This window comes from Cryptomeria japonica, chromosome 11 (assembly GCF_030272615.1).
Source record: "Cryptomeria japonica chromosome 11, Sugi_1.0, whole genome shotgun sequence".
Taxonomy (NCBI): domain Eukaryota; kingdom Viridiplantae; phylum Streptophyta; class Pinopsida; order Cupressales; family Cupressaceae; genus Cryptomeria; species Cryptomeria japonica.
The window spans coordinates 693,770,630-693,794,564 of NC_081415.1; the positions used below are offsets into that span (position 1 = coordinate 693,770,630).

The window sequence follows — 23,935 nt, forward strand, 5'->3', positions numbered from 1 at the left end:
CACAAACACCCAAGTGTCTCATATCCAAACTACTATGAAATGCATTATCCTAAGTAAACTTAAGTAAGTGTAATAATATCCATGATGAATAATTATTTACACCAACAGTAAGTGTTACAAAACTCATTTGTAACAAGGTTATATCATTGCATTGTAAACTTGAACAATCACTGTAAATCTTTGAGTGGGTGCTCAGAGCAGGGGTAGGTGCTCCTTTGAGTAGGTGCTCATAAAACTAGGGGTTGGTGCTCCTTGGGTTAGTTCCCTAAAACATATTGTAAATTGTTATTCACTGTGAGGCTGAATTGGAGCAGTAGACTCTAGCAACTATTCTCACCAAGGTTTTTCCCACATTGGGTTTTCCTCGTACATCTGGTGTTATGTGATGTGTTCTTGTGTGTGTGTGTGTGTTTATGCTTGCATTACATCCTTAGAATCTACACACCAAACTTAAAGTTTTAAAATACACTGATTCACCCCCCCTTTCAGTGTCCATTTGTGTTCTTCAGCTTACACTTAGCCCTATACTCATTGCTTATCCCTATGCTTAATGTGCACACAATACCAATCTAATGAGCTTATTTGTCTAATTTTGATCATTAATCATATTGTAATCTATAATCTGATCCCATTGGAAACTAATCCTACTTGATTATTTGACCTAGATAATGTTTGTAGCTATGAGATTGTCCTGAGTATTGATGTTGATCCTTCTAAATGCAAGATAAAAATAAAGTATTTTAGTCAAACTAGACCCCTTTTACATTTAGGTTTCCAAGATGACTATACACAAATCTTTACAATTTGGCGTTATGCTCATGTGTAAAATTACACGAGTTTTCATTTATTTTAAAATAAAGGAGATTCTTCTTAGCACACAAAGAATCGCATGAGCAATCATTCCCATTTGCATTCAATCTTTGAAATCAAGTAGTTAACTAGCACATCTAATCACACACTCATCCTAGCACATGTGAATCACCTAGTGATTATTCTAAAACTCATATGCATGTCTCAAGTGTATTGCTTATCAAGATAATTTAAAATACTACTAACATGATAGAAAAAACTCAAGAATGCAAAAGAGGATATTGGTGTTTGTCAATTTATTTCCTAAAAATATACAAGACAAACTTTAAAAGAAATGACTATCCAACCCCTGAAATGCACCAAGACATCAATATCCCTCATACATTATAAATAAATTATAATAGATGCTTGATACATTCTAGGGCCTAGATAGCCATTAAAGATCATTAGAAACTAAGTTGTGGATTAGATATAAGATAAGAAAATCAGCCCACAATAAAAAAGACAAAAATATTTTTGTTTCGATCCATACACATGACTATCCAAGACCTAAATCAGCCCACAATAAAAAAAGACAAAAATATTTTTATTTTGAACCATACACATGACTATCCAAGACCTTTACACTTCAAATCTCACTAATGTCCACTGATTAAGATGTATTCTTTAAACCCAAAACTAAATAGTCTCTAAATAGTCTCTTTCTCTAATATTAACTATGTGATCTCATTCACTCAACTCCCATGACTAATTTATTTAATCTAAGGTAAAATGAATTTACGTTTGATAGTTTCATTAGATTGATCAACCACGATTAACCCTAAAAGCCAAGTATTTCCTTTTGAACTGTATAAAACGTCAGCTCTCTCCATATTTATTTACTGCACAGAAGAGAAGGAAAAAGTGCTGTTATTCTTGCAGGGTTTAGCCTAACTTTCTGTCTAGGCTGTCAGTCCACGAGCTTTACTTTTGTTGCTTTGTTCAGGAATCAGGATGACCAGTTAACATACAACATTGGAAAAGAGCGAGATGAACTTTTATTTTAACGTTTGCTTGAATGACAAGAACCGGTTGGAATTAAGGGACAAAAAATTCACCAGAAATTCGTACGACGTAAAATACAATCCAAGTATGGTGTGTGATACAACTTTTACGTCTTTAATGATGAAGAAATACCAACTTTGGATGGTGTGGGAGATCATCAATAGAGGATCAGCGCCGAAAGAGAAATATTCTCAAATGGGCGACCCTCCATTCTAGTGGGGCCATATTCTGCAGATAAATATGAGTTGCCCCCATGTTTTCTCTCTGCGCAGAAATTCTATGTACCGCGACAATATATTTCAATTAAATTATGATTTACTGTTTGAAACCATGGCATGATGAGCGCATTAGGGCTTGCTTTTTCTGTCCTTGATTGTACTATCATTAATCATACCGTTCTGCTTGATTGAATAAATCGCACAGGATCCGAGAGTCGAGATACCATTGTGGGTTTATTATAAAAGAACTAAAAGGGCAGTTGTAGGGCCTCTGTTGGAATATCTGTATATGACTTTTGGACTGATTTGATGGGGATGATAATTGCTGCTCACACTTTACCTTCTCCTCTGCTTAGTGTCGGTGGCCTTAACTGATAATTTTTATTATCCCGCGTTTTGAAGAAAACAGGCTTACCTTCAAGCATTTTCTGGCAGTCTCTCTGCAACAATCCTGCGTTGTTTGCAATGGAAGAAATATATTCTTCCCCCGATACACAGGGTCCATCTTCCTTCTCAGGTTCAAAAGTCCAAAGGAAAAAGCACGTAAGTGCCAGCTCTATTTCTTCGCAGAATGATTTGGAGAAGGATATGACTGAGGAAGATCAGAGGAGAATGAAAACTGCTTCTGATTATCATACGAAGCATGAATCAGCTCTTGTTTGGAGGGATGTGACAGTTACAATTAGTGGGAAGCGAAAGTACTCCGATAAGGTTGTAAAGGGTTGCACAGGCTATGCAGTTCCCGGTACCCTCACTGTGATTATGGGCCCTGCAAAATCTGGGAAGTCTACTCTGCTCAGAGCTCTTGCAGGTCTTTTCTCAAGCTCAGAATGGTATTTGAAGCTTTTATCAATGTAGACTGGCAATTGGGTGGGTTCTTTTTAAAGAACCCCGAGTAAAGAAAACTAATTGGGCAATCATGGCTATTTTCTTCAACTTTTATCACAATTTAGATTTCTCAATTGCGAAATTCATCAAAAGCGTTTGAAATTTTTTTAGATAAAATGTAATCGAGTTAATTATGTTTTTGTTCCGTATTAAGATGAAATTTTGAAGCACTGATATGCCCCGAGATGGACTAACTCAAAAACGTAACTCTTTGTCAATAATGTTGAAATGACAGGGTTTACTCTGTTACAGAACACCTACCATCAACGGCTTCATAAGCAACACCATCTCTAACTACAAATACATTATGAATTTCTAAAACAATAAGCAATTTGGCCCAGCTTCTTTTAAGCAAAGATAATAAACAGATCGAGAAGAAGAAGGATAGGCATGGATCGATTATATAATATACGTGCCAAATATCATAATTATTAACTGGGTCTTCTTTTTTAATTTCTCAAACACTAGCACAAAATTTTAAACTAACAAATGGGAAGATTAATCCACTCTTCTATACTGATAAAATATATTTATATGCCCCTTAGGGTGTTCCTAAGACCGATATCTTATTTTCTTTTTGTAGGCATATTACCCAACACAGCTAAGGTCTACGGGGAGGTTCTTGTGAATGGTCGAAAATCAGAGTTCAAATATGGAAATTATGTGAGTACATATATGCAACCTCTTGGAAGAGTTTTAATCGGTTTATAGTCACTATGAAAATGATTCAAAATTCCATGGGCTACTGAAGCAAGTTAATATAAAGTTTGAATCTATCTATACTTATGACATTCCTTTATATTTGCAGGACATCCCTACTATTTCCTTCGATATTTTGTATATGATTGGGAAAACTTACCTATTGCCTACGGTTTCCTATTATTATTTTATTTGTATGCCTAATTCCAATTCAAATTGTTGAAAATTCATGTTAGGAGGCACAAGTATAAACAGTTATTTTATTCACTTATTCGGAACATGGGAAGTAGGTTCTGTCAATGATGTGGATATTCTTCACTAAACTGCCAATAACAATTTAGAATAAATTAGTTCCAGACTTTTCAAACTGTTTTTTGTTAAACCATCGAATGAAGATAAGGTTCAAAAGAATCCTCATATTATACAGAAAGGTCTTGGAAAGATTCATATTTGTATGATGCGTGTCAAGAAAAGTCTTCTGGTTGCAGGTGGATTTCAAGGGGAACTTGTTGCAAAACATTTGGATGGCCATGGTGTTTCATACTGTGCAAAGATTACTTGTGATGAGAATGCTATCATTAATGCCGTTGAGATTTATGACAGTCCAAGTGGTGCAACACAGTTTATGACTTCAAATAGTGATACTATTGGTTGTGTGTTTGATGTGGGGACCTTTTCTTTACTGCAGTATAATTACTTTTTGTGTGCTATAAATCTTGCTTCTGTTAGTCTAGATAAAGCACTTGTGGTGGTGGTTGGAGATCATTTTGATGGATTACTTGTAAATTGCCAGACAGGGAAGGTTGCTTCTAATCTTGGAGGGCTCCTAGACTATTCCTTTGCATCTGCATGCCATCCATAAGGTAGATATTTTGCCAAAGGAAATTGGGATATTTCGATATGGCTTGAAGAATCTGGGATGCTAGAAATGTTGACGCAATCACCACCCAGAATCAACAATCTGCAAATGATAACCACCTTCACATACATGAGAGAAGCAAAAGCTATTTCACCAATGAGAGAATAACTGGATTGAGATACAAATAATATACAACCACACACTCTATATATATTAGAGGTGTTGGTAGGTAGCAATAACTGATATCCAACTAACAAATTTTAAATGCATTAACATTATTAAATACTAATAAGTAATTATATTGGCTGCCTAAGTTAAACTTAAGCATATGTAAATGATAAAAACTCATTAATTTCAACACCCCCCCTTAAGTGCAACTTAGGGAGGAAATTATCATGCAATATGAGGAAGATACAAGAGGGGTCCCGACTACAAAACCATGTTAGATACCCATGTACAATGCAAATGCAATGCAAAAAAATCACTCACAAACCTGAGAAAAGGAGAACACCTTGTGGGACAAAACTCCTCTCCAAAAGAGAGGAAAGAAACAAACAAGATGATACATGGAGGACTCACCAAGACCCCCCAAGGACTCTACATACATCATGTTACATGTATATACAATTAATGATCCCCCCATAGGAAGGAAAAAGAGACACATGATATCCCCCTCATACTGAAGTTCCAATGCTGATGAAGTATGCGTGGAAACAAAAGATGATTCACTGCCTACAAGCAACACATCTCCCCTTAAGAAGAAACAAGTCCACCAAATGATGGAGGAGCCACTCCAAATCCAACTGAAAGGAGGAGGGAAGTCTTCTAATAGAAATCTCTGATAACTGAGTGGGAGTCTCCAAGCTAGAATAAGTCACCACACAATCATGATCAAATTCAACCAAGAAATGCGACAAATCAAGTGAAGGAGGAAAACTCATCAATGTCAATCTCCAAAGATATAGATGAATCAATAGTCATGCTGAAACTGTCACCAAAGAGGAGAGAAATCCCCTCAAGTATGTCTCCCAAATCGGCAAGATGAGACTCTACAAACAAATCTGAAATACCTGCCAAATACTCATCCAACACTAGTATCAAGAACACCAAGATACAAGTGACCAAACTTCTCCTCACAAACATGATTCACCCTTGATGGAAGGGTGTGAACATCAGCCAAAGGAACATCATTATCAGGAACAAAATGAGAAAAATAATACAATTGCATGATCCACTACACCAATATCCATGATATCTCTAGTCTCCATATCTCTAATGTATACATGCTCATGAGTGAACTCAACTATCTTACCTTGTGCCCCATGAGTAATTTGATAAACTGAAGGGAAATTAGTGGTCAAGGAGGATACACAAAGAACATCATTAAATGATCCTTCACCCATATCAATAGAACCTTTCCCACAAACCTTCATAAAAGTATTGTTACCCATCAAAATATTAGGTGAACTACAAGGCTCAAAAGAAGAGAACATATCCAAATAAGATCCCATATGATGAGATGCATCTGAATCAAGAAACCATCTGCTGTTTTCAAGAATAGTGCAGGCCAAGAGCGCTTACCTTTCATCCCATTTACATATCTTGTGTTCCTTGACTGTGTAGATGAAGATGCTACTGATTGAGAAGTTGAAGAAGAATAAGGAGACATTGAGGCAGCGAGATGCTGTTCTTTTGAAGAAGGTGTGTAAGCTTATCAATTTTCTTAGTATAACACCTATGCTCATAATGTCCTGATCTCTTGCAATAAGCACATTTCATCTTCTTCTTTTGTGATGATTCCTCTTTAAAAGAGGTCTTGGACACAGGAGTAGGCTGTGAAGGAGAATCCTTAACTCTCTCATTAGACTTAGAATCCTTATGTTGTTTCTTGTCCTTGCCTTTTGAAGCCTTTGGATGTGGATCTTTTGCAAGAAGTGCTTGAGACCTCGAAGGCGTCAATGTGCCCATCTGTGCCAACTTTACTTGTTCCCTTGTGAGCTGTGCTACAAAACCATCAAGAGAAGGCATTTTGTGTGCACTACCTAGAGCATCCATAGTAGCATAAAATGCAGAAATAAATTCTGAATAATTAGGACCTAGCTTAGAGAGAATAGATAGAATCAACTATTCATCATCTTTTATAACCCCACATTTAGACAATTGTAATCTAATAAGAGAATTTAGCTTGGTGAAAAAGTCTTGGAAATTGTCAAAATATCTCAGATCAAGACTCATTAGTTCATTCTCCAATCGAAATTTCCTCATTTTATCTGGCTTACCAGTGAGACTATCTAGGGTAGTCCAAATATCATTGTGACTTTAACAAGATACAATATGATATCTCAAATCAGTAGAAACAGACATAATGAAAGTACGAAGAGCTTCATCTCTTCAGTCAATCCATTTCCTCCTTTTTGTAGCACATGTGGGTTCTAATCTTGGCCAAATGTAATTTGCTTCAATTGTAATTTCAACAACAAAATCTCCATATTGGATTTCCATTGATGATAATTGTATGGAGTTAGAAGCTCTACTTTAGGCAAATCCATGATGAAACAAGGGAATGCAACAAATATCCCTCAAAATTCTATTAATCAACCCCTTATGCTCACAAGAATTGAGCAAAACCAATTTTGAACTTTAACGGATTAAAAACAACATCAAACAACAAAATATCCAAAAATACTTGAACACCATTGATGAAAAGAGCTTTTCGTCAATTTGCAAAAATTGCCCTCTGTTTGCAAAAGTTATGCAAAAGAGAAAAAAAGGCCTATCTTAGGCACTTTCGAAGCAACAAAATAAGCAACTGGTCCCACCATATGACCGCAAACGAACATGGGGGCAAAAAAATAGGGCCCTTAGGGCTGAATAGAGGAGCGATATTCGAAATGTTGGCGGGTGTCCTGTGCTAATTGAGCACTCCAAGCACAACTCAACGTAGCCAATACAACCTCCACGAGCCCAATTCACACAATTGAAGTGAGCAACAATGCATATAGGGAGGCAAACAAATGCATTGTGAACAATGTGGGACAAATGTTTCCAAGACAAACTCAAAACACCAGCATGCTGGGATCCACAAATAGCTTTTTCACAGTAAAATTGAAAACCCTAAAAGGTAATTTGTGGCTTACAACTTTATAAACGAAAAGTTTGCATCTAAAAACAAATTCAAAGCAGCCAATAAAAATCCAAAGCCTCCATGGATTTGCTCTGTAACGTCCTCTGACACATCAAAAAGTTGCCTTTGATGGGAATCATTCTTCAGAAACCGTAGCAATACAGACTAGTGAACAATTGACAAAACCTCTGTTCTCCAAAGGAAGCAATGCACAAGATGAAGCCGGCCACTTATCACACGGGTACAATTGCCATAAATAGCTTGCTTCACAACATCCAACTCAGGCCTTATGATGGAGAGCAAACCTCAAATTGCAAGCAAGTCACCACTAATTGCAATTGAACACCACTATTTCCAAAATCCCTATGAGCCCCACAACATTCTCATTGCACAATTTGGCTAATAAAGCCCTTAATAGCATAAACATAATGCTTACCAATAAAAAACCGTTGTCACCATGCCAATACAGGCCAATGACAATATTAATTAGCGAATGGGATTAGCTAGTGAATAAGCCCAATCAGAAAAACTTCACCAATGGAGACAATAGATATGCCCATCATTCAAAGCAATGCAAACAGGATAATCTTCAATGCTCCAATACATAGAATGAGCCTTCAGCAATAATGGAAACACCCACAAATAGAACAAATACATTGCCCTGATCCAAGTCACTGAGATGTTGTGGAAATAAACAAGCCGATTACAACAAAATTGCGTAGAATTCCAAATGATTATGTACTATCCCCAACTAGGAGGCTGCCAATTCCCAATGATTAACATACAACACCATGCATTTAAATCAGATTAAATTAAGAAACAATTAATGATTCATAATACATTTGACAATTAACATACTTAAACCCCAATTCCTTACTTCTCTCCTAATCATCAACCCTAAGGAAGATGGGGAATTACTTGTCATAGGGTGCTTGGAAACCAATTTAATAGTGGGCTCCCTTAAGGCTTCAGGACCCCGTCCATATCCCATCTTGGGATTCACCTACCTTGTGAGGAATTACTCCACCTCTCCCTTACAAAACCAACCTATCCTCTTAAGGGGCAATAGCGAGTGATTAATGATTAGGCTACGAGCATACTAACTTCTCATGCATTATGAATACATATGAAATTAAGTATGATTGTCATACATATTGCAGTCTATATTAATATTACTATTAAATTCTGCATAAGAACATTATCAGGCTTCATATAATAAGCACATCCCCATGCATACCACCAAGAACAAGGAGGTTACTGCCTGTAACTTAATAACAGTTCTAATCTGATCTGTTCCATGGTGATCCTCTTTGATGTTTTTGATTCCTTTCCTTTATATCTGTCAATGTGAGGGAGAGGTCACACCTCTTCATCATGCATGCCCTCTGGCAAGAGACCTTCCCTTTCACCGTTAGCACCCTTTGAAAGAGTGCAACACTTCATTATTTCTACCCTTTGAAAGGGACACAACCTTTCACAATCAAATCTGCACTTCTTATTTAAATCAGATCTGCAGTTCTGATTCCCAAAATTATCTCCCCTCAAATGAGGTTCTCTTTCCCTTTTATATCTCATGTTTGAGGGAGTCACAACTTTTCATTTCATGTCTTTTGACCATTCTTTAACTTAATTAAATTTTAATATTTTAATTTTATTATTGTTATCTATTATTAAATTCTATTTCAGAGTGGGGACATTACATATTAATGCCCAATCAAACCAAATTGGAATATAGACATGCCTACCAATGCACTAAGGAACCCAAAAACAAAAAGAACGTCTCAGCCAATAGAGAAATTGGACTACGACATACACAACCTGTCAATGCCGATTTCTGCAATCAAAAAATGAGTGGCGAACAAGATATAAAAGCACATATGACAATGAAGATAAACTGCAGAATAGAATAATCACAACTTTGTGCGCCAATGAAATGATGCTAACAAAGCACAAATAACGAATATCAATCTGCAAATAAAAATATCGAGATCAAAAAACATTGATGAAAACTCTCAGAGAAAGTAGAAATAGAGAGTTAGCTATGATATTGTATTGGTGAAAAATTAGGGTTTCACCCAATGATATAGTAAAACCACTAATTTTTGCATAGGGACGAATACATTAGGGAAAGATGGAATTTGATAGATCTAAGCCTAAAAGACCAAGATTTTGATCAGATTCCACGGGTTTTAGATGTGCTTTTTCTTTCTCTTTAAATTGAATTGATTTGATTAAAGATGCTGAAATTAGGGTAAATGTGTGTAAACTAGAGCAATTATGTGTAAATAGTGAGCTATAGTCATCAAATGGAGCCACAAACTTGGATTTGAGCAATATGTGAGGGTTCGGATATGTTCCCAGAAGGTTGACTTGAATTATTGGGACTGGAATGCCCGTTGGTTTGACATGTTTTTTGGGACAACGTCTAACACAAAATAAAGTTCCCAACGGTCACTTCACTCTCTCTTGATCAAAGTTTAACCATATGCTAAGATTGCAACAAGTTCAAATGGCTAACTCCAAGGTTCCTTCGTGCAATGGACGTGACTCAGTCGGCTGATGTGTTTTATTGGTAATCCAAGGGGCCTTACATATTTTTAAAGAAGATTCAGATGAATTTGCAGATTCAAGTACAACTTTGTGAAAGATTTGCAATAAAAGTCCTCTTTTTTTTTGGATAAAATATGCGGAAAGTAAAGAGGAAGGGTTGAGAGAACTATGCTAAATCTAATCTAACCCTATGAACAAAGAGACAAGATTACTTGTGCAAATCAAACGACTCTTCGCATCGCCAGCATAGCACAACTACACGAAGGCGGTGCAATCTTCAACTGTTGTGTTATAATTTTTCACATCACCAAATGAAGGCCATCAATTTGAACAACATTCACTGGATGATCGAAGTTAAGTTCACACATATAGGAGGTTAGACTAACCTTGCACAGTTGGCAACAATCAACAACAAACCAAAGGTATGAGCACAAACTTCACAACAAGCAACCCTATCAAATCCTGTTCATTTAATAACTTAAAAGCAAATCTAATCTAAACAGAGAGAGTGAGACCATGCAAGCCTCAAGACAACACAAGAATACACCAACAATTGAACAATGTATTAAGTGAATTGCTTCAAAACTTACATCAACAATCTTTGAAATCAATCTCTCCTCCCTTACAAATGAGGGGGGTCACCCCTTTATATAGGCCTCACACCATGAGGACATGCAAACCCTAATTAGGGTTTCACCCAAAAGATTCCCCACACATGATGCAACAAGGTGGGAATCAACAATTAATGTCCATGAAACCCATATACAATTAATTCAAACATGCCCAAAATGGCATCCATTTGTGCATTAAATGCACCACTTGCATCAAGTTTGCCCAACATACAGTGAATATTCCCCATGTAGAAATAAATGCCCATCATTCCTCCATGCAATGATGACATGTGGAAGGAATCTGTTATAAAATCATAAATATGGTGGCTGCATGCAAAAGATTCTTCATGCATTCAACATGCATTGATCGGGCCGCTGCTTAGTCAAAATATTCCAACGATAAGTGTGTTGCCACTACTCGGTCAAAAGATTCTCGTCCAGGTTTGGACGACCGTTGTTTCACTCATTAATTGCATACGTGATGAATTTGGAGATGACGGCTTCCAATTCACTCATAGCGACACTTGGTGCATTCTCAATTTGGTACTCCATCAAGGTGATTTCCTCTTCACTTTTGGAGAAGAAGTTCTCCCATTCTGCCATCTTTTCCTGTGCCTTCTTCATCATGTTGTAAAATGAAGAAACATTCTCAAAATGTTCCTTAGAAAATGACCCTACAAAGAAGAATTCATGCAATTGGGTTGTCAGCAAGTTCACTGTTACTCCATCTTCATTCAGCTTCTTTGCAAACTATGCTTCAATCACGTTGATGATTTCTTCTTGTACCTTCTAATTGAGTCTTTTAAAGTTAAAGACTCCATGTTAAACCTTTCAAAGATATTCTTTTCGGAGCAAACAACGCAGATTCATCGGGGGAAATCATAGATCTCATTCTCCTGAATCACTTTCCCATCAATTAATGCTTGCTTCAGAACTTTCATTAGAGCTTCGAGTCGCGGAATGGTTAAGTTGTGATAGATGTGAACATCCTCTCATAGACCTTCTGCTACTTCCAATCTGTTGAGAAGATTAACAAGCCTGGAATGAAGATGAGTCGGGTCTTCAATGTATTTCCCAGCCGCAGCAAAGACATCTTCCACCCATTCTTTAGCGTTTTGGGCTATTCTCTTGATTGTTTCAGCTTCATCAACGTCCTCTCGAGGAAGAGAGGAAAGAGGAATGAATGAAGGATCGGCTTCCTTGAGTGGATATTTAAAGCTCCTGACATAGTCGCTCAGGTCCTTGTTTTCACCTTTCAATCTTTTGCATTTTTCCTTCAATTTTTGCATTTTCTCTCTCATTGCCAAGGAAGACCCTTCGAAATCCTCCACAACCTGCGTCGTGGAAGCGCGTCCTAAATCAACCTGTTTGATTATTTAGTCCTTTGGCGTGATTTCATTCCTGTCTTTATCTGTTGCAGGCTCAACCATATGCAAAGTTCGGGATCCAGACTCATCTCTCACGACCTTGGAGAACTTTCGGGGTGCCTTCTTCTTTGTTGGTTTATCCATCCTCTTCAGGAGTTCTTCCAACTCTCGTGCTGGATCAATTTCTTTTTCTGGTTCCTTCCTCAATCTATCCTTCAGCCAATCAGGAGCAGAAATTGGTTGATCTTGAATCTCCATCTACTCATGCTACTCCTGTGAAACTTATTTCATTTTGCCAAGGATGGCTTCTACGAAACTGTCCTGGCAAGGCTCTTCGGGATGAGAGGAGAGTTCTTGTCTTTGCATCCCTGGCTGATTTGGCCTGTGTGAAGTGCTGATACTGAGAACATCCTACACTGGAGCACTGCCAGGTAGGTTGCCTTGAGGTGGATTTGTTGGATTTTTTCGTGTAAACATTTCTACCTCCCAAATGCTGGAAGAGTTAGCTAGTGATGGCATCCTTTCCACCCTTGCTCGTTTCTGCAGTGGTTCTTCCTGCTGGGCTTCCTGTTGGACTTCCTTCTTCTTTGTTGTTCCCGGCTTTTTTGGAGCACTCTTTCCTTTACTAGACTCAACTTCTTTCTGCCAGACTTCTCCTTCTTTGGCCTGATCCTTGCAAAGATCCTTCTGTAGCTTCATTGTGGGAATCCAAATTCCCCATCAACTTGTAAGTAGGTGGACATTGTTGAACACATAGTACCACTGAGAGGCGTGTGAATAAGTGGTTCCTAAACTTTTTGTCTTTTAAAACAACTTTAGAATACCGGTTATTATCTTAAGTGCCAAACAATCAAACCGGTAAAGCAAAAAGAGAAACCAAAGAGAACAATCACATAAATGCAACCCATAACACCAGATATACGAGGAAAAGCCAATATGGGAAAAACCTCGGTGAGAAAAGTTGCTGGAGACTACTGCTCCAATCCAGCCTCACAAGTAAAACACTGGATTACAAAGATTTAGGGCACCAACCCAAGGAGCACCAACCCCTGCACCAAGCTCCAACTTGGTGATGTATATATTGAAATACAATTTAGATACAGTTAAGGCTTCTTGTTGCAAATGAATTCTGCAACTCTTGATCAAATGGCATACTGCCGGTTGACAGTCTTTTCTTCTCCACTGGATCTCACACTACCGGTTGTGAGATCACTCTCTCCGATTCTTGGCATCTCTTCTCTGTCTCTCTCTCACTGTCTCGCAACTTACTGTGTCACGCTTGGATGCTGTCTTTCTCTAACACACCTCACCGGTTTGCTTAACTGTTGTACCTGCTACAATTATACCGGTACTCAATCACTGCCGGTTAAACCCCCTCACCGGTTTGCTTGCTCACTCACTCTGCAACTTTTTTAGAATAAATTCTAAGGCAAAATGATCCTTCTTTGCACTTAAGCTCTCTTTTCTCTTTTTCTTCTCTACAAGCATCAATCATTTATGTTTCGAGCTTGTATATTTATAATCATGGATTCCTGCCAAGAATGCATTCAACCACTGCCATGTTAGGTTTTCCTTTTCCAGCTCAATCCGAATCCCCTTTGATTTGATCTGCTTTTCAGGGATGTGATCTTTATGACAACGATCAATCACCAGCCGAACTTCGCATTCCAATGTGCGTTTTCTAAATCTGGAGGTCAACACCACGCTTTTTTGCTTTTCTCTGTCACTCGCCATTAATGGCTTTGTTGTTACCTTCACCTATCAGCTACGAAGATCAAATCTTCTTGCAAGATCAGTGCGATTGCTTTTCCAGCTAGCCTTCCTCAAGCCGCAATCTTCTGGCATCCTCCGTGACTTGTGGGTTCCTCATAAATGCCAACCTGCATGCAGATTTGTTACATCGATGCACACTCCACCGACTTGTGCAATACCTCCACCTGGCATCCAGTTGTCATGCTTGTCGACATCCTCCTTTGCTTGGATTCCTATGTTGGTTTGACATACTTTGTCGACCCAGGTTGACTATCGGTTTAGCTTATCTCACCGGTATGACCATCAACCATCCTTTCGGTTCTGTTCATTGGTTGTCCACCGGTTGTTGTGCCTTCATTCCGGTTTATGCCTTACCGGTAAGCCTTCTTTACTTGTAGATGACTTGAGTCATGTGTATCGGTAACCTTCCTTCTGTCTGCTGACTCTCATGTGTATCACCATCATATCGGTCACCACTTCTAACTTACTGGTGACCTTGCCAAACTGGTTGACATCAATGACAACTTAGTGCCAAATTGCCAACAAACATTTCCTTCTCTCAACCTCATGATTGAAAAATAAATTGAATGAACGATTCAATAATTGGATGATTACATTGAACAATATACACATATATATAGAGGTTACAAGACGATGTTCTATAATTAGAACATAACGTTAAAGTAAAAGATTAAAGAGCTAAAAGCTAAATTAAGCTTAAAAGCTAATTAATTAAAAAGAAAAAGCTAAATGCTAAATAAAGCTTAAAAGCTAATTAACTAAAAAGCTAAATGACCATTAAACAAGGAACTAAATATAGGTGACTAAAATATAGTTAAATATTCTAATACCCTCCCTTAATGGTCATGCTATCTATCACACCAAGCTGCCCTCTAAATTTGAGAAACTTTGCCGGGCTCAAGGACTTGGTGAGGATATCTGCAGTTTGATCTTCTGTAGGAATGTACTGCAGTATCACTGATCCATCTTCAACATGCTGGCGGATGAAATGACAATGAAGCTCCACATGCTTTGTCCGCTCATGGAAGACTGGATTTTTGGCTAATTTTAGAACCCCTTGATTATCACAAAACAAGGGAGTAGGTCCTGGTTGAGACATTTGCATGTCTGCAAGCATCCTACGTAGCCAAATTGCCTCACATGCTGCCTTAACAGTTCCCCGATACTCTGCTTCGGTTGAGGAAAGAGCTATTGCCTGTTGCTTCTTGCTGGTCCATGTGACTGCACCTGTACCCAAGCTGAAAACATACCTAGAAGTTGACTTTCCGTCATCAACACAACCTGCCCAATCTGAGTCTGTAAAGCCAACCAGCCTAGGATCTTTGCTTCTGCTGTACAGAATGCCAAAATCAGGAGTGCCCTTCACATATCTAAGCACACGCTTCGCTGCAACCCGATGTTCAACTTTTGGGGCTGACATGAAGCAAGAAATATAGCTCACAGCATAACTGATGTCAGGTCTAGTGGCGGTGAGATAGATGAGGCTGCCCACTAGTTGCCTGAATGAAGACTCATCCACTACAGGTGAATCTGATTTGGCTGATAATTTGAGCCCTATCTCCATAGGTGTAGATGCAAGTTTACAATCTTGCATTCGAAACTTATCTAGTAGGCTCTTGGCATATTTTGACTGAGAAATGAATATGTGGTTATTAGTCTGCCAAACCTCTACACCGAGACAATAATGGAGAAGTCCCAAATCTGTCATATCAAAATGCTGACACAAATTCTGTTTGACCTGCATGATTAGATGTGCTGCATTGCCAGTAATGATGAGATCATCAACATAGACTACTAGAAATAGAATATCATCACTAGTATGTTTGACATACAAATTGGGATCTGAAGGACTCCTCTGAAAGCCTTGATCAATCAAGTACTTATCAATTTTGATGTACCATGCACGAGGAGCCTGTTTGAGGCCATAGAGTGCTTTGACTAGTCTACATACCTGGTGTTCCTTACCGACAACCTTGAAACCTGGAGGCTGCGTCATGTTGACTTCTTCCTGCAAATCACCATTGAGAAAGGCACTCTTGACGTCCATTTGATGGACTTTCCATCCAAATTGAGCTGAGAGAGCGAGGACAAGCCTAATGGTACTCATCTTGGCTGTGGGAGCAAATGTCTCTTCTAGTCGATGCCCTCCTTTTGTGAAAACCCTTTTGCCACCAACTGAGCCTTGTACTTATCAAGACTTCCATCAGCTTTATACTTGACTTTAAACACCCATTTGCAGCCAATGGGCTTCTTTCCTGGAGGAAGATCAGACAATACCCAAGTGTTGTTTTTCAGAAGACTATGTTGCTCCGCTGCCATAGCCTTTTCCCATTCAAGTACACCTTTAGCCTCTCTATATGTTTGAGGCTCATAAATACTGCGAATGTTGGCCATAAGAGCAAAATTAACTGTGTGTTGTTGGCTCTTACCTCTAACGGATCTACCCTCAATGAACTCATCATCATGAAGATCACCAATGGTCTTGGCCCACCACTTAGGCCGGAGAGTAGAAGTACCAACATCTGTTGCAGGATGAAGAGTGCTTGAAATATCTGGAGCAAGCTCCTCTGGATGTGGATCGAGAAGATCTTGAGGAAAGTCAGGGGGTGCAATGTCATGCCTGGGAGACCCCACAACTTCAGAGTCAACTAAATCCCTCCCATCAAGTGGAGCTAAGGGAAGATGAACACCCATACTTACAACCTTTGGAGGGTGATCCTCAATGCTCAAATCAGGAGAGGAAGGCTGAAAAGGCCCTCTTTCTTCATCAAATACTACATCTCGACTGAATATGAGGTGATTAGTGTCTATATCAACCAACCGATATGCCTTGTGGTTGTCATTGTAGCCGATGAACATCAATTTCTGACTCTTTGGATCAAGTTTGGTGCGCGTGGCATTTGGAATCCAAACATAAGCTGTAGAGCCAAAAACTTTCAAATGACTGATTTTGGGCTTCCTGCCAGACCAAGCTTCCTCTGGAGTCATCTTCTTAACGACCTTTGTGGGAGACTAGTTTAGAAGGTAGAATGCAGTGAAGACTGCTTCCGCAGAAAAGTGTTTTGGAACATTTCTATGCTCCAACATAGACCGAGCCATCTCAGTGACTGTACGGTTCCTGCGCTCAACAACATTGTTCTGTTGTGGGGTGTAAGGTGTGGTAAGCTGATGCTTAATACCATGTGATGCACAAAAGTTGGTGAACTCTGTAGAACAAAATTCTCCTCCATTGTTGGACGAAGAGTTACTATCTGACAGCTAGACTCTTTTTCCACTAAGGCCTTAAACGTTTGAAACATGGTGAACACCTCTGATTTCTGCTTAAGAAAATAAACCCACATGTGTCTGCTGAAATCATCAACAAATAATAGAAAATACCTGCATCCAGTGACTGATGGAGTGTTCATGGGACCACAAATGTCTGCATGAACGAGTTGCAAGACCTTGGATGCTCTCCAAGCGTCTCCATTTGAAAATGGAGTCCTATGCTGCTTTGCAGCTTGACACGCTCCGCAAACTCCATGATTCTGAGTTTGAATCCCAGGTAATCCTACGACTAGATCCTCTCGAACCAACTGAGAGAGATAGTGGACATTGAGATGCCCATATCGCTGATGCCAAAGAGTGCTGATGGAAGTACTCCTAGCTGCCATGGCGAGCTCCTGAGAACCAGTAGAATCAACAAGTCTATAAAGACCATGATCCTCAATACCAACTGCAACTGTAGTGCGAGTCTCCCTGTCAACAATGCTGCACTTGTGCAACCCGAAGATGACATCCAGCTGTGGTGAATGCTGCATAATTTGATTGACTGACAGTAGATTGAGCTTCATACCAGGTACAAAGTATACATTGAGGAATATTAAATCCCTCCCACCAGATGAAATCTGAACGTTGCCCTTGCCGACAACAGTATACTCTTCGCCTCCACCAAAGATCACTGAATCAGTGAAAGGCATGTACTCTGTAAACCAATCCTGACGATGTGTGAAATGTCGAGAGGCTCCAGAGTCAATGTACCAGGCTGATGATTGAACATCATCAGAGGAGGTTTGGGCCATGAACGCATAGAAGGCAGATTCCTTCTGATCTGGATGCGTGGCAGAATTGGCTTTCTGCTTGGACCCTTCCTGTTTGGATTGCTGGGATGCTATCAATTTCCGACAATCTTTCACCAAATGGCCATATATATGACAGTAGGAACACTGTAAGCTCTTCTTTTTGGAAGACTGCTGAGGTTGACCTTGACCTTGTCCTTTCTGCTGGAAGGACGGAGCTTTACCCTTGTACTTAGGCGAAGCTAAGGCTGTGAAAGCCTGTTCAGTGGATGAACTAGCACTGCTTCCAAACTGCTGCTTCCATCGATCTTGTTGTAGCAGCTTGCTGCAAAGATCAGGAAACTTCAAATCATCAAATCAACACTAGTAGAGGAGATATTGAGCGTATCAATGAAATACTCGTAGGATCTGGGAAGGGTTTTCAGCGTGATCACTACCATATCCTCTTCCACCATGGTTCGGCCTATAGCTTCTAATTGATCACGGATGTCCTTGATCTTCGTAAGATGTGCCTGGAAAGATGACTTCTCATCCATCATGATAGAAAACAACATATTCTTCAAAAAGAAAGCTCGGCTCTTGTCGGACGTTTCATGAAGATCCTTCAAAAGATCCCAAATCTCTTTTGCTATTTTACCTGAACGCACCTGTGGGAGTTGATCATCTGTGACGGAGAGTTTGATAAGCATGAGAGCCTCTCGATTCTTCACATCATGTTTGTCTTGATCATCACCTGCTGTTGTAGGACGAGATTCCTTGCCCAAAACAAGCTGATCAAGGCAACGATACTCAAAGATGGTAAGCATATGCTATTTCCAGGTGTTGTAGTTGCGGCCGTTGAACTTCTGACTGTGTTCCAACATGATGTTGGTTAATGATGCCATCACGGAAATCGAGGTTGATCGAGGTCAACTAAGTGAAAGCAAGAGACAGAAGAATCGGATTTTGAAAAAAAAAAAATCAGAATAGAAACAACTGTTGAAAAAAGTAAAACCCTATAGGAGAATTCTGGCACAAATTCCAAGGCACAAATTTCGACGTTTGGAAGAAACCCAAAAATTAAAATTTTTTGCACACTTAAAACAACATAAATGGTGCCAAAAAAACAGCAAAAATCCGAATGTCCACAGAAATAGCAGAAATTGTGAACTGTTATTAAATTCCAAAGCAAATTTGCTGGCACAAAATCGAGGCACAGAAAATGAGGCACCCAGAAAAATCTGAGACCAACGCAGAAAAGCTCTCGAAAAACCCACCAAGAATTTGAAAATAGAATGCAGATCCGATGGCTCAAAAATCGAGGCATGGAAAACGATGCACCCAAAAAAATCTGACAACGACCCAGTTGAGCTCTCGAAAAACCCACCAAGAATTTGCAACCAAAATAAAATTTCGACTTGAACAGAAGGGTCAAAACCCTAGTCGAAAATTGCAGAAACCCTAGGAAAATTAGGAAAATTTTCAACCTGCAAAAAAAAACTGCCTAGGAAGAGAAAAAAATCTGCTTTTTAAAAAAAAACAGTTTTAAAAAAATCTCTTCAAAAAAAAAAACTTGGAAAAATTTTAATAATAAAAATTTTCGAAATTTTTAATTTCCATGCTCTGATACCATGAAAAATAAATTGAATGAATGATTCAATAATCGGATGATTACATTGAACAATATACACACGTATATATAAAGGTTACAAGACGATGTTCTATAATTAGAACATAACGTTAAAGTAAAAGATTAAAGAGCTAAAAGCTAATTAATTAAAAAGAAAAAGCTAAATGCTAAATAAAGCTTAAAAGCTAATTAACTAAAAAGCTAAATGACCATTAAACAAGGAACTAAATATAGGTGACTAAAATATAATTAAATATTCTAATAATGATATGTCGGTCTACCCAATGTTTGGTGAATTTCAGAACCGGTCTAGCCAAAATGTCCAGATCATCTATTTCTAGTTCTAACCAATCTGGGAGCTGGATGGGTTGATCCTTCACCTTTTCAAATTCAGGTTGCACTAAGTCCGAATCCTCCTTCACTTGATCCGGCACCTGCATTACTTCACCTATCCTAATTGTGTCAAGGGGGAGCCTGGAAAGCATTTTCTTCTTGACCTCAAGGTCATACTTGGCACTTGCCCAATAGTCTTCTAGGTGAAACTTGTGTACAAATTTCAATCCAACAACCTTTCTGATCTTACAGTATGGATTGTAGTGAGCCCTGGTGGTGTAGTACGCCAAGCGGTAGAATGCCAACTCCTCTGCTGCTTTCTCAACTGTTACCAGGTTCGAGCACACTTATATATAATCACCGAGGACAACTAGAAATTCAACAGACAACTTCTTTTTCTTCTTCTGAATTTGGTCATAAGCTGTCAATTGCCTCATAAGTTCTAGCAGTATTAGTTTATCAGATGGATACCGTGGTAGTTTATACGGCTGGAAATTGAAACCTTGTGTCTAGATGTAGGTGAACTTTGGAAATTGCAAGAACGTGGCTCCAAATTTCTTGAACCAATGCCCTAGCCTGTGGTGACACTCTTGCGTGGAGCTCATTTTGCATAAATCTGGTCAGGTACATGGTGAAAGTGTCATTCGCCAACTTGAAAGAATTAGTATTGTAGAGGTGCAGTTGAGGATAACATTCATGAACTTTCAGCTGTGCTGGTCCGCAACCCATGACTCCTTTTCTCGGCAGACCATCAAAGCCACCCATCCTTGCAAGCATATAAATTACATAGGAGCTCATATAGAAGGATTGGGACTTCTTTTCTTTCAAATCTTTTAGCTGCTCATGCATGTAACGGCTAATTAATCTGGTCCAATCTACCAACCCATTGGCATTCATGACTTCGCCATTGTAGAAAAACATCCATGGCTAGAGATTTATGGCATGTGAACATCCCATTATCCTACTCAACATTATTATCAGGTCCACATACTCCTCCTTGAATTCGAAAATGGTAAGCGTCTTAGGCATTTTGGAGATGTGTAGTCCAGGTTTCTACAACCAACTCTTGTTAATAATATTTGCACATCTGTCAGGACCCGCCTCATATATTGCCTTAGCTTCATTCATGGTCCTGTAGGTCATGGTATGATGAGAGGGAATTCCAAAGGCTTCCCCAATTGCTTCTGGAGTCAAGGTGGCTAACAACTTGCCACTTGATGTTGAAATTGTCCTCCTCCTCGGATTGTAATGCTTCGCACACTCCAGGATCAAGTCTGGACATTGGATAGCAAGCGGAAAACCAGCTGCCGCAACAATTCCACTTCTGACAATTCTGGCAGTGGTTAGAGATGGATTGTGCCCTTCTGTCCCAAACATCCTGATTTTGAAGGCATCCATGTTGGATGTTCCTAAATTTGTATCACTGATTTCCTTCAACTTGGATACCATCTTAGATTCCGGAAGGAATCTTTTCATCTCAGCCTTTATCTGTGCCTGCCTGGTGATGGTGGGCGCCTTGCTTGATTCTGCCATCCTGGGAATAAATCAGCACTTCTTGCGAACAAAGCTTCTTGAAAAGGATGAAAAATTCCCTAAGTTTGACTTTCTTCACTTTCTCTCCAACTCTTCTTTCTTGAAATTCGCATGTGAGAAATGAATTATAATTGCATGCTTATATAGAGTTTCTCCAACGTGTTGCTAAGTTGAGAGGAATCAAATTTGGCAATTATTTTAATTGTGCATCATACTTTGCTCTCCAAGACACCATGCAAATGGGCCCCACCTCCGTAGTTGAGTTCAAAATTGGAAACTTCTTTCATTGCATTGAGTTGTGCGTCATGATTTAGAATATTCCCTCGCCAACTCACCAACTTCTATTCTTCGAATTTTGGAAGTTTGACTTAATTTTCCTTCTTGTCCGTCCACTTGGCGCCAAAAACCCTATGAGATAGAAAATCTTAAGAGAATTTTTGACTTGGGAAGAATTTTCTTGAAGCCTTTTGACCATTTCACACCTTGGAGGAGATTTTCAACACTTTTCAATCATCTCCTATTTTTTAGGAACTTTCCTAAATTTTAGGACCAGAGTCCAGGAGAGAGAATTATCTCACGAGTCCAAATCTGCAAAAATTTTGAAATTTTGATGAGATTTGGTGTCTAAAAATGGATTTTTCTAAAAATTTCCTGAGGGGATTTTTTGTTTTTCCATTTCATTCTTGACCTTCAAATTTCCCTTTGCCTTGGAAAAACTTTCAACCTTGGGCGTGGAATTTCCTTGATGAAGGAATTTGATTCTTTTGGGATTTTCCATGCCTTGTGCATTTTGGCGCCTATCTCCACCTTTGGGCGCTATTTTTCATTGATGATGGAATTTTGATGATTTTGAGTTTTCCTTGACCCTTGCATTTTGGCGCTAGGCTTCATACTTGGGCGCTAAACTACCTTGAAGGAGGAATTTTGTGTTTTCTCCATTTTCCATGATGCACTGACTTTGGCGCCCACAATCCTTCCTTGGGCGCTAAAAACACCTAGGCAAGGAATTTTCATCTTTGTTCATTTTCCATGGCAATGGGGTTTTAGCGAACAACTCCTTCCTAGGTGTTGATGTGTCTTTTGTACACGACCAAACACAGAATAAAATACCTAAAGGTACCTTATCCTCTCTTGAATAAAGCTTCCCTGAATGCTGAAGATCTCGTAGAAGGATCAATCGGAGTAGCTCCAAGGTTTTGATTGTAGGTTCTCTACGTGTGGATAAGCTCTTGCGGTATGATGTGATTTTGCTGGAATCACAAGGGGACTTACATTCAATGACTTGAGCGTTTGATTTGCTTTGGATATCATTGGAACATGGAATTTCACTGGTCCTTGGTTTTGAAAAAAGGAAAAAAGGATAAGGGTTGGAGAAGGATCTAATTCTAAAACTAAGAATGTAGGAGCAATGGATGACCTTTGATGAAACTTTAACTAAGTCTTGCTTTGACATGCTAGGATCATCTCCACAAGGTTAGTGCGATCTTCTAAGGATGACTTGATGATGTTTAGATCATCGCTACAAGCATAGACACCGTTAGGCTGATGCATATCAATGAAGAAGCGATAATTGAAGTTGAGCTTAAGCTGAATGATTCCAGTTGACTACGCAAGGCAAGTCTGCAATCAACAAACCGCTAGTAGTATGGATATACAAATTTCACCATTGATCATATAGATTTCTTCCATTCATCTAATAACATGAAATTAAATTTGAGAAGTATAGAGACCATGCAAATTGTCGAATCAACACATAGAATTCACCATTTCTTCAATGAAGTTTACATGTCTTTTGCAACAATGTCTTGACAACAATCTTTGCCTTCTCTTTCTACTCTACTCTAAAATGCTATCTACTATTGAGCTACTAATTATTGACTCTCTTTCTTTTGCTAACTCCTAACTATTATCTGACTATTAACCCTTACAAATGAGGAGCCAAGGCTTTACATAGAGAGCCCTTTACAAATTGACGACTTTGATTGACTTAGAATCAATGGGTAGGATTAAAGGATAGAAACCCTAATTAGGGTTTGTTATAACAAACTTCCTTAGCCAATGAGAAAATTACATTCCAGGAGTGAGGACCAATAGGAAGCAAGGGTAGGTACACCGAAGTTTGTGCCGTCCCCGATGAGTCAGGTACATTGAATCTGGACATGTTGAGGTGGACCAATCCAACTGGAGGAAAAGTGACTGGGATGCCACCTTGTCTGACGTTTGTATCTTGGTTGATCCTCCTCTGTCCTTGATGTGAAGAATGATGTACCTCCTTTGACTTCCATGTGCTTGATGAGGCTTCCTTACTGTCAAGTTTTCTTTCTCTCGTAGCATACCTCGCCTTGAAGTGTCATTCTTCTCTATCATCATGTGGTTTCTTCATGTGGTAGAATGAGGTCTTGAGGCTAGCTTGCAACTCCTTGAACACTTGAAGTCTTCCAACGCTTCAAAACACCTTG

General features: G+C 39.0%; 1 protein-coding gene across 2 annotated transcripts in view; it reads left to right on the plus strand.

Annotated features, from left to right (window-relative positions):
- Positions 1-1,696: 1,696 nt before the first annotated feature.
- Positions 1,697-23,935, plus strand: part of LOC131038090 (ABC transporter G family member 3) — a 145,014-nt gene continuing 122,775 nt past the window's right edge. Inside the window, exons 1-2 of one of the 2 annotated variants that reach the window (XR_009359528.1) lie at positions 1,697-2,883; positions 3,544-3,623. Coding sequence is in view for 1 of the 2 variants with exons in the window: in XM_057970397.2 (XP_057826380.2) it covers positions 2,538-2,883; positions 3,544-3,623 (426 nt within the window). In the remaining variant the exon portion in view is untranslated. The remainder of the gene's footprint in view (positions 2,884-3,543; positions 3,624-23,935) is intronic. The other variant, XM_057970397.2, reaches the window with a different exon arrangement.